At 49.5% G+C, this 11,668-nt stretch overlaps 1 protein-coding gene across 2 annotated transcripts in view; it reads left to right on the top strand.

The window, feature by feature from the left end:
* The window catches only part of SNX5 (sorting nexin 5), a 29,566-nt gene extending 26,432 nt beyond the window's left edge, over nt 1-3,134 (top strand). For both annotated transcript variants that reach the window (XM_008059781.1, XM_021713232.1), the window contains exons 13-14: nt 831-916; nt 2,366-3,134. In XM_008059781.1, coding sequence (XP_008057972.1) covers nt 831-916; nt 2,366-2,416 — 137 coding nt within the window. In that variant the 3' untranslated portion in view covers nt 2,417-3,134. The remainder of the gene's footprint in view (nt 1-830; nt 917-2,365) is intronic.
* The last annotated feature ends 8,534 nt before the right edge of the window (nt 3,135-11,668 follow it).

The raw sequence follows: 11,668 nt of genomic DNA on the forward strand, positions 1-11,668 counted from the left end.
GCCTCCCAAAGTGCTGGGATTACAGGCTTGAGCCACCACACCTGGCTAAATTTTGTTCTTTTTAAAGGCTGAATAGTATTGTGGATATACACCACGTTTTTTCATTCATCTGTTGACGAACACCTAAGTTTGTTTCTTGGCGATTGTGAATAGTGCTGCAATGAGCATGAGAGTGCAGATATTCCTGTAACATCCTGCTTTCCATTCCCTTGGAGGTATTCCCAGAAGTGGGACTGCTGGATGGGGTGGTAGTTCTATTTTTAGGTTTTTGAGGAACCTTTATACCATTTTCCAAATGGCTGTACTGATTTCCACTCTCCCCAGCAGTGTGTAAGAGTTCCATTTTCTCTGCATTTATTGTCAACACCGATTTTTCTCTTTCTGTTAAGATACATTCTAACAGATGTGGGGCTATCATCTCATTGTGGTTTTGATTTGCATTTTCCTAATTAGTGATGCCGAACATTTTATTCTAAGCCATATGTGTTAGCCATGAGCTTATCTGTTTTTGAGAAGTGTTTTCACCTTACTTTTAAAAACCATAAGTGAAGTGTGTCTGGCTCCCACCTCTCTCCAGCCTTGTCTTCCGTCCTTGGTACCTATAGGGTGAGCGTGAGGCTGCTTGCCACAATCCCCAGTTGGTGACTGGGTATGGTTGCCTGCTCTTTAAGCATGTCCCAATCACAGAGATAATTGCAATGTGAGAGAACAATGGTGCAGTGCATGAAAGCTCTGGAGATTATTTGTAACTGATATGTAGACGTTAAAGTGAATGTGAACATTGTTTAATTTTTTGGGGTTTGGTAAATTTTAACTCTTTCTTCCTACAGAACTGATAAATTTCAAACGAAAAAGAGTGGCGGCATTTAGAAAAAATCTAATCGAAATGTCTGAACTGGAAATAAAGCATGCCAGAGTAAGTGTTTTCTTCACATTAAGCCCACAACTTTTTAGTTTTTTTTTTTTTTACTGTCCCAGAGTCATCAGGCAGATGAGGCTTGCCCTGTGGTTTTCATCTCTGGTACTAAGTAGGTGGCCTCTCCATTGTAGTATTTTTGCTGCTGTAAATTAATTCCACAGCATCCTGAAATACACTTGAAAGAGCATTCTCGGTGGGGGCTGCCCTGCCTTTCTCTCAGAGGCCTTTGCCAGGACTCTTGGACTTTCATGGAAAATCTTTTTATTTTTTTTAGAGTTGGAGTCTCACTCCATCGCCCAGACTGGAGTGCAGTGGAATGCTCCTAGCCACCGCAGCCTTGACCTGCTGGGCTCCAGCGATCCTTCCACCTCAGCCTTCCAAATAGCGGGAACTACAGGCGCGCATGCTACCACGCCCAGCTAATTTTTTTTTTATTGTAGAGATGAGGTCTTGCCAAATTGCCCAAGTGGGTCTCGAACCTGCGGGCTCAGTCATTCCACTCACCTCAGTCTTCCAAAGCACAGGATTACAGGCTGAGCCACCGAGCGGAAAACCTTTTTAGAAAAGTTATTTTCTAGCTTGCCAAGTGTCTTCTAATAATTCCTTTTCGGTTTAGAAAGGAAGAAAAATGTATTCTTCTGTTGTATGTATGTGATGTCTATAGTTTGGCTGTGGAGGACAGTGCTTCTCCATGCTGGATGCACATTGGCTGTACTCGGGGTCTTTTAAGAATTTGAGGTGCTTCTATGCTCAATCTCTTTTAGGGGGGAGCTGGTGCCAGGGGCTCATTTCAGCTCTAGGGGTCAGAAGGAGGGAACTGTCTCACTGGCCCTTGGTTTTAGCTGATGCTTTACTTTGACAACAACATTGATGTGTTTACTCACTGCCTCTTGATGAAGCCCCAGTCCTGTTGTGCATAAGTTTTAAATTAGAGTGTTAAAAGTGTCATTTATATAAATTGCATCCATAACATTTGGGTATTCTAAGTTTGTCTAAATTTCTTTTTTAAAATGAGAACTTTTTGTAAGGCAATTTTTACAGATCCTTATGAATATTACCAGTAATCTTATTTATAATCTCACTCATGTCTGGTTTTTTAGCAACTTGTATCCAGTCTTTCCACTTCCTCTTAGAACATTTCCATTTATATGGCTTTTAAGCTGCAGTTAAGCAGAGACTCATTTGGGAGCTGACCAGGCAGAGGTGCTAGAGTGGCCACTGACAATGAATCTGGGAGCCCCTCAGGCAGTGGTCTGTAGATGGGGAGGGTAGGTTGCAGTTGATCTGAGGTTTTATGAAGAGAAGTGCTAGCCCAGACTAGCTGCCTTTGAGTCTCTTGGGAAAAGCTGTCTGTGCACTTGGGTCTTCATGGGTATAACACAGGTCTTAGACTCTGGAGTGATTTCTTGGTCTGCCTTGACATGTATATTTTTATTGTTTTTACAGAACAATGTCTCCCTCTTGCAGAGCTGTATTGACTTGTTCAAGAACAACTGATCTATTCTGCCTTTACTCTGAAGGAAGGAAATGAATGTGAAAAAAAAATCCCAGCGTCACTTGCACTTAAATCATTACCATGGAAGATTTATTAGCTTCGACTTTAGTTTAAAATTATGTGAATAAATATTTTGATTTCTGAAAATCTTTAACACTTAACCATGTTGGTTTAAAAAATATTTCTATTGCATGCTACTTGGACATAACTAATCTTTCCTTAAGCATTTAATACCTCAGTGGGCAGTGGCTAAGCCCTGGGCTCTCCTGTCCTTTATCTGTAATTACTAAGAAAGGGTGTGGGCGATGCAGGCCTTCTGGACAGAATGGGGGCAGTGTTGACCTGAGTCTGCCTCGAGTTTCATGTGCTCTTGTCCCCCCACACCTGTTCTTGTTTGGGTGGTGCCAGTTGCAGCTAAGCTGGGCTTGTTCCAGGTAGTCGCCTTCCTCAACTGGATGGGTTTTTGCTGTCTGTTGCTCCTGTGGTTGTCAAGTATTCTTGTACCAGTAGCAAGAGATCGCCCTCTCCACGCACCCTTCGCAGCTCAGTTTGGTGGCAGTCAGGATATAAATATTGAGGGGAGAGGAGTATTGAGGGCATATCTGAGAACACATCCTGCGACTGGATCTACAGAAGAGGGATATGTACTCCCTTCCCAGTGGGCCTTGGTGGGGGCATTTGTTTTTTATGAAATACGTAATAAAACAATAGTGCTGCTGCTGTGTGGAGTGTTTTTGGAGAAATCAAGGCCAGGATGTGCCCCAGGAATGCATTTGCACTGAGACGTGGCTGTGATGATGAGAGAAGGGTCTGTCCAGGTTCAAGGTCTGTCCAGAGTCCAGGGACCTTCGCTCTAACTACTTGACAGTTTTCAATGCTGCTGGCATTTTTTTTTTTTGCAAGGTTGCTATGTCTGGGCTTGTCCCTGCTCTTAACCTGATTCAAGCTTGCATTTTTGCCACCGGGGGGTGCTTCCTCAAGAGGCGTGTATCTCTCTTGATTATTGAGCTCTAAAGGTAGCCTTCTCACTGAAGTTTACATTTGACCTTTATAATTAATAGGTGACTTATGGGAAGGTATTTTAAGGCTATATGAAGAAATTTTGTCTACTGCTCTTAGCATCTATTATAACCAGTTGTAACTGGTTACAGCAGGTACAAGACTTAACTGATTTTGGTATCACAGGGAGCATTCTTCATTTGGTCTTGATGTCTCACCTGCTAGCAGGGACTTTCGCCTCCCTGGCACCTGCTTGGGAAGTGTGGTGCTCCCTTTCTGTCTCCACCCCATGGGGTGGGTGGAGTTGTAGCTTCAGTCTGGGCTCTTGGTCACACCTTCTTTCTCCCTCTCCCATACTGTCCAAGCACAAGTCCTATGTGGCCAGGGTGAGGTCAGTTTCTCAGAACCATTACTGGGTGTAAGATGGCCGACTGGGACTCAGCTCTGGGTCCTAACTGTTGCTGGCCAAGTGGTCTAAGCAGCCTTCCTACTCTGAGCCAGCCGAGTCTTCTGTAGGCTGTCAACACTCGGGTAACATGGCCAGCTGTCTAATGCAGTCTTAGTCCATGCATGATTCTGGGTGTGCTGCTGCTTTATTTTTGTCTCAGGGCTTGGTTTCCTTTCTGACAAGCACTTGTGAAACATGGAGGCCTGAGTAGGTCGGGGATGCTTCCACTTCCCTCTTATGCCTGTCAGCTGTTGAGCTGCTGCCCTTTCATGCGGCATGAGGACTGTATTTGTAGTGTCTTTGGGAAAGTGGGCACATTGGTAGGAGGGGAAACCGATGTCCTGAAATAGATGCGAAACAGTTTAGATGCTGACTGCCCCTTGTGTAGTCTGCGGAGCCCAGGAGGGCAGGTCTGAGGGAAGGAGGGTGTGTCACATGGGAATTCCATCCCTGTGCAGCCTTTCCTGTGTTGGGGAGAGTGGAAGGAGGTGTTAGGTGTCACGCTTAAGAGATTCTGTTAGAGCCGTGGGTGGGGCTGGGCTTTGCTGTGTCTTCCTGCTTAATGCTTCAAAGTTAGCTCTTCTGGGTTAGGGTCTATCTGAATAGCTGGTGGCCCTCCGGGAAGGCCCATGCTGGTGGGCAGTTTCTGTGAGGCTCTAGAAGCAAGGCAGGCTGCAAACGGGAGGTGGGTTTAGAGATGGCAGCTCTCAGGCAGCCCAGCCCAGAAAGACACCCGGGTCACACAGCTGGAGGAAGTTAAAGTGCGTGCAAATGTACAATTCCTGGGCAACTCATCTTACAAACCAGGAGACGCTCACCCCCAAGGAAGGGACTCCGGGCTGCAGAACCTCTGTAGGAGGTGGGTCACTTGGGGCACGAACCAGGGACCCCCCACCACAGGTGTGCGTTTGCAGCAGTGCCCGACTTGGGAGCGCCCGCCTGGAAGGTGTTTTCTTGGGGGAAGCTGACGCTGGTGCCGTGCACCATCAGCCCTCAGCCTGTAGGCGGCAGAGGTGACTCAGGGCGGCCACCCGTCGCAGATGCCAGGCCTGGGGTCCTCCAGGCGCAGCCGAGGAGGAGCTGGTGCTCCTGCAGATCTGCTCTGACGATCAGCAGCCCACATCCCAAGGCGCTCTGGATCCTTCCCAGACCTGCAGCGCCCCCCACACACACAACCCAAGGTTCCCGCAGGCCTCAGATTCCCAGTGACCAAGACACAGCTGTTCCCGGAACTCCCGTCTAAGCCTCATGTCAAACAGCTGGAGGTCCTGGGGTTCAGAGCTGGCCCGTGATGTGCCTGGAAGGAAGTGAAGAGGACAGCGGCAGAGCAGTGCTGGCTGTGAACTTCTGTGGGGGGGAGGACTTCCATACACTCCCTTCCCCTGCCTCAGCCGCGTGTGCACGCACACACATGATCCCCGTGCCAGGATGGGTGGGCCACCCGGAGATTTTTTTTTTTTAAACCTTATTTGCAAGCTAACAAGTTTGGTAAGTAGTGTCTTATTGGAGGTTTGATTTGTCACCATTGAAAGGCATTGACTGTTTTTCTTTGTATTTTGGGTTGGGGTCTCACTGTCACCCAAGCTGGAGTGCAGTGGCATGATCACAGCTCACTGCACCTTCAGCCTCCCGGGCTCAGGCAGTCCTTCTACCTCAGCCTCACTAGTAGCCAGGACTACAGGCATGCACTGCTACACCCAGTTAATTTTTTTCTTTTTTTTGTAGAAATGAGGTCTTGCTCTATTGCCCAGGCTGGTCTTGAACTCCTGGGTTTAAGCAATCCTCCCACCTTGGCCTCCCAAAGTGCTAGGATTATAGGTGTGAGCCACCGCACTTGTTCGTTTGTTTTTTCTATCTGTACCTATCAAAGTAATACATACTTGAAGGACTTCAAATAATACAAAAATGAATAAACTAGAAAGTAAAGTCCCCTATTTTTACCACATCTCGTAAATAAGTCAGTTGTTAGCCGGGCTCGGTGGCTCAGCCTGTAATCCCGCGCTCTGGGAGGCTGAGGTGAGTGAATTGCCTGAGCCCGCGGGTTCGAGACCCGCCTGGGCGACTTGGCGAGACCTCATTTCTACAATAAGTCAAAAATTAGCCGGGCGTGTAGTTCCAGCTACTTGGAAGGCTGAGGTGGAAGGATCACCGGAGCCCAGCAGGTCGAGGCTGCGGTGGCAGGGAGCGCAGCCACTGCACTCCAGCCTGGGCGACTGAGACTCCAACTCAAAAAAAAAAATGTTTCCAGATTTGCTTCCCATCCATATATATGTATGCATATTTTACAGAAACGGTGTGGGATGCCAGAGTTGGGGTTAGTTTCTGGAGGCTTCCGGCTGTTGGTGCTCCCTCCCTTTGGCATAGACTGTCTAGACCCCTGAACAGCCCTCCTGAAGCCAGAAAGCAACTCTCCTTCCAGTGCCCGGTTCCCACTCACAAGAGGGCAGCGCCCCCTGCAGACGAGCCAGGCTGTGTCCCAGCCTCTTCTAATGCTTCAGCAACCAGCCTCCAACCAAAGGCTTCAGGCTGAAAAGGTGTGAACGATACAGGTAGCTGTTTAGAGAATTTTAATTTTTTTTTTTTTTGATACATGTTTTTTACTTTAAAATTGTGGGGTACAGTTAAGGGTTAGGTGTACAATTTTAATTTTAATTGGGGCTTTCTTTTTTTTCATTTTTTGAGTTGGAGTCTCACTCTTTTGCCCAGACTGGAGTGCAGTGGCTGCTCCCGGCCACCGCAGCCTCGACCTGCTGGGCTCCGGCAATCCTTCTGCCTCAGCCTTCTGAGTAGCCGGAATTACAGGCACTCGCTACCACACCCGGCCATTTTTTTTTTTTTATTTTATTGTAGGGATGGGGTCTCGCCTGCCTAGGCGGGTCTCGAACCCACGGGCTCAGGCAATCCACTCACCTCAGCCTCCCAAAGGCGCGGGATTACAGGTTGAGCCACCGAGCCCGGCTTGGGGCTTACTTTCTAATACATGCCTTCAACCCCTTTAAAGCTTCTTGAAATGTGGGACCCATAATTTTTTTTTGTCTTTTCGAGTTGAAGTCTCACTCTGTCACCTAGGCTGGAGTACAGCGGCGCAATCATGGACTTACCATAGCCTCGACCTCCTGGGCTCAGGCGATCCTCCCGCCTCAGCCTCCAGAATAGCTGCCATCATATCTGGCTAATTTTTCCTTTTTTTTTTTGTAGACACGAGGTCTTGCTATGTTTCCCAGACTGGTCTCAAACTCCTGACTCAAGCAATCCTCCTGCCTTGGCCTCCCAAAGTGCTGGGATTACAAGTGTGAGCCACTGCGCCTGGTGAGATCTGTAATATTCAAAACACCCTGGAAAAGAGGAGCTATGAACCCAGCCCACAGCCACTTATTTCTGATGGTTGCCTTCATTCATTTATTTGGTGAATTCATTCATTCATCTGGTGCACACTCAGCTAGAGGAAAAAAGTGCCTATTTGGGGGGATTTTTAACATAAGTCAAAGGGCGGAGATTTGAGGGCACTCGGGTGTAGGGTCGCCACTGAAACTGGCTGCAAGGAAGGATCGTGTAGTGAAAGACTGGCCAACTGCTTATGTTTCAAGAACTATTTATCACTGGCATTTGCAGACTCCTTCCCGTCATTCTTGTGGGTTTAGAGAAGGAATGGAAACCATGTGTTTATTGTCAGCTGGGTCTCCTCCACCATGAAAACCACAGACAGGAGGGGGCGATTCACCCCCTATGGTCAGCCTAAGACGAGCCCTGCTGTGGCTCCTGAATCCCGGGTCAGACCCAAGACATGGCGCTTCTCGGCTTAATCCATCCCAGCTCCCCACTGCCCTTCCTCCCCTCTCCCCTCCTTAAAGCTAGGAAGGTATCTGTGAAGCAGTTGGTGTTTGACTGAGGGCAGAAACCTTGAGCTACAGCCAGCCTCGGAGATGCCTGCTGGGTCCGGCTGTGACTCCCGGGGCTGCTTCTTTCACGTGTTGATTGAATCAGGGTTCCAGGAGCCAGGCCTGGCGGGAGGCAGGTGGCTGGGCGTTTATCTGGGGGCAAAGTGGCAGGGTTAGGAGAGAGAATGCATGACAAAGGACCCTGAGGGAGGAGTGGGGAAGGGGCCTGAGAGCCTGGGAAGCCCAGGTCCCTCCTTCAAGCAAGGCTGACCTTGGCCTGCTCAGCAAGTGCCTGAGAAGGCAGGAAATCCCAGCCTGCCTCCGCCAGGAAAATCCTGGAAGCGCCTGCTGTGAATCCCGACAGGGCCTGGCTGTGTGTTTTTCTAAAGTCTGGTTTGTGTCTGCAGTGCTTGTGACCCTTTGCACTGTCTGTGAAAGCGCTTGTGGCCATGGGAAGGGGCGGGGAGTGAAACTGACCGGATGCGACTTGCTTCAGAGCTGCAGGCATGAGGCGAGGCTGTGCAACCTGCCAGGGTCCTTTGGGGCGGGGGAAGGCAGCCAAAAGGGAGGTGCGGCCCGGAGGCTGGGATTGTCATGCCGACTTTCCACCCCAATTACAACTCTCCACCCCAATTACGTGGCTGGGGTCTGATTTCAGCCCAGCTTGGGGTGGTATAACCTAAGTAAATCCCACTGTTTTATTCACACACAGCAGCCAAAGGGGTTTTTTAGAACTTGAGTCAGTTATCAGCACTTTAAGAGGCCGAGGCAGGAGGATCACTTGAGCCCAGGACTTCAAGACCAGCTTGGGCAACATAGCATGACCTTGTCTCTCTTAAAAAAAAAAAATTATTCAGGTATGGTAGCGTGCATCTCTAGTTTCAGCTACTTAGGAGGCTGAAGCAGGAGGACCGCCTGACCCCAGGAGACAGAGGCTGTGGTGAGCCATGATTGTGTCACTGCACTTCATTCTGGGCAACAGAATGAGATCCTGACTCAAAATCAAAAAAAGAACTGAGTCACTGCTGGGAGCGGTGGCTCACGCCTGTAATCTCAGCACTTTGGGAAGCCGAGGCAAGAGGATTGCCTGAGTCCGGAGGTTTGAGACTAGCCTGGCAACTTGATGAGGCCTTGTCTCTACAAAAAAAAAAAAATTCAGCCTGGGCAACTTGGCGAGACCTCATCTCTACAATAAATCAAAAAATTAGTCAGGTGTGGTAGCACACGCCTGTAGTTCCGGCTCCTTGGAAGGCTGAGGCAGAAGGATCGCCGGAGCCCAGCAGGTCAAGGCTGCGGTGGCCGGGAGTATGCCGCTGCATTCCAGCCTGGAAGACAGAGTGAGACTCCAACTCAAAAAAAAAAAAAAAAAAAACTGAGTCAGATCACAGCCCTTTTTGGTAAATACTCCTGACTCCCTGCTTGACCCGAGTCCTTCCAACAGCTACAAGACCAATACTTCCATCCCATGTGCTCTTACCCCATGCCTTCCCAGCCAACATAATCGAGTTCCCCTCCTCCTGGTTCTGGATTGGCTTCAAGGACACTTGTGCAACCCACAGGATGGGACAGGAGTGATGCTGGGGACCTGCCGAGCACAGAGCAGAAGCAGGCTTGCGCTCAAGTCATCCTCTTTGGGAACCTGGTTACCACACTGCGAGGACCACAGCCAGTACACAGAGGCTCTGCATCCTGACGGAGACCCACCTCCAAGGCACCCCAGCCTGGGAGCCAGTGCCGCTGTCTCTAGATCAGCAATGTCGGGTAGGACTTTCTGAGTGAAGGACATGCTCTGTGTCTGTGCTGTCCAGTCCAGTGACCAGGGTTTAGGGAACACACAGAACACCCTGTCAAATGTTACTTTTAGGCAACAAATATCTCTTTAGTGTCAGGTGTTTCGTGCACTATTTGGGAAAAAACTTGTCGATTATTTAAACTTCAAATTTCATCAGGCAACCTGTGTTTTGTTTTTGTTTTGGGGGGGCGTTTTGTTGTTTTTGTTTTCATTTTGAGTTAGGGTCTCACTCTGTTGCCCAGATTGGAGTGCAATGGCACAGTCAACAGCTCACCGCAGCCTCAACCTTCTGGGCTCAGGAGGTTCTTCCACCTCAACCTCCCAAGAAGCTGGGACTACAGGTTTGTGCCACCATGCCTGGCTAATTTAAAAAAAAATTTTTTTAAATTTTGATGAAGTCTCACTGTGTTGCCCAAGATGGTCTCTAACTCCTGGCCTCAAGCAATCCTTCCTCCTCAGTCACCCAAAGACCTAGGACTACAGGCATGAGCCATGATGCCTGACCCAACCTGCATTTTTATTTGTCAAATCTGGCGATTCTTTAAGCACCTGGCAGGTGGAGAGTGCAATTGAGGAAGCAAAGTTTACATTTTTATGTAGTTTTAATGAATTTTTTTATTTAAATAGGCTTGCCTGCCTCGTGGCAACTGCACGGAACACTTGCCTTCCCAAGACATTCACGTCTCCTAGCTGAAGCCCCAGACTGTATAACAGAGACAAGCCGTTCCCACGGAGGCCTGTCAGGACTCCTGACCTGCGAAAGCTCCCCCCATAATCAAATGGTGGGTGTTCTGTGCACGGACTATGGGCTGGTTTGTCACTCGTCGACCTATGTGACTGGAGCCTTCTCCCGCAGCGCTCTCCCTGTGCCCCATCCCATGCCATCCCAACCACACTGGATTCCCTGAATTCCAGAACACCCAGGCTCTGTTCTGCAGGCTGTCCACTCCACTGTCCCAGTGTACAGGGTACGGCCCACATGTTGGTAGTTTGAAATCGTCACCTGGTTTTTATTTTTATTTCTTTTTGAGTTGGAGTCTCAATTTGCCGCCCAGGCTGGAGTGCAGTGCAGTCTCGGCCGACTGGGCTTAGGCAATCCTTCTGCCTCAGCCTTCCAAGTAGCTGGAACTATAGACACACACCACCATGCCTGGCTAATTTTTTTGTGATTTTTTGTAGAGATGAGGGCTCACCACGTTGTCCAGGCTGGTCTCGAACCTCTAGGCTCAGGCTGTCCTCTCGCCTCAGTCTCCCAAAGTGCTGGGATTACAGGCTGAGCCACTGCACCCGGCTGTCACCTGGTTTTTAAACTCACAGCCAGGCATGAGAATCATGTGTTTCGTTCCACTGCAGTCAGACCTGTGACTCGAGGGCTCTCAGTGGCCCATTTTACAGATGAGGAAGAGGAGAGCCTGAGAGACTAGGCCAGGTGCCCAGCATCAAAGGCTGGGAAATGGTGCAACAGGGCCTGTCCTTAGGTCCTTCCCCTACAGAGAGGGGACAGGTTTGACCAGAAGGCAGGGGTCAGGGGCCAAGGCCCCCTGGGCTTTGGAGAGGCCCTTAATCCCCCTGGGAGATAGATCATGGTCTCCCCTAGGGCCTTGCCTTCCCTGACCTCCTTCTGGGGCTAATGGGCTGATGACAGGCTCTCCTGTCCGCCCACTCCCAGTCTGTAATTTGCTCACTGTCCTTCCCTCTAATTTTATTGCCTTGTCAGCAGTTTCCCAAGGACTGGGGGCTCTGCTTCCAGCAGGAGGCTCCTCCCTGGCTTCATGAAAGGTGCAGCTTTGCAGCTGCAGCTGGCTGGGGGGGACAAGGCTCACGGGCAGAGCCCTCCGGGATGGGAGAAGATGCTGGTGAATGTTTTAGAGCAGCAGGCAACAGCCCCACTGTCTACCAAGTGCCATTCCAGCTGTGTTTGGGGACGCTTCTTGAGAAAGGACATTACGAGCAGGGCGAGGGTGGTGGCAGGGGACATCTGGGCATGGACTGTCTGGCTCCAGGCTGTAGCCGCTCTTGTATTCCTGCCTTGTGCTGGGTTTAACTTCTCATGTTCTTTTATTTTTTTGAGTTGGAGTCTCACTCTGTTGCCCAGACTGGAGTGCAGTGGCTGCTCCCGGCCACCGCAGCCTTGACC

This window comes from Carlito syrichta, unplaced genomic scaffold (genome assembly GCF_000164805.1).
Source record: "Carlito syrichta isolate Samal-C Ts95f unplaced genomic scaffold, Tarsius_syrichta-2.0.1 Scaffold304359, whole genome shotgun sequence".
In the NCBI taxonomy this organism is placed as follows: Eukaryota; Metazoa; Chordata; class Mammalia; order Primates; family Tarsiidae; genus Carlito; species Carlito syrichta.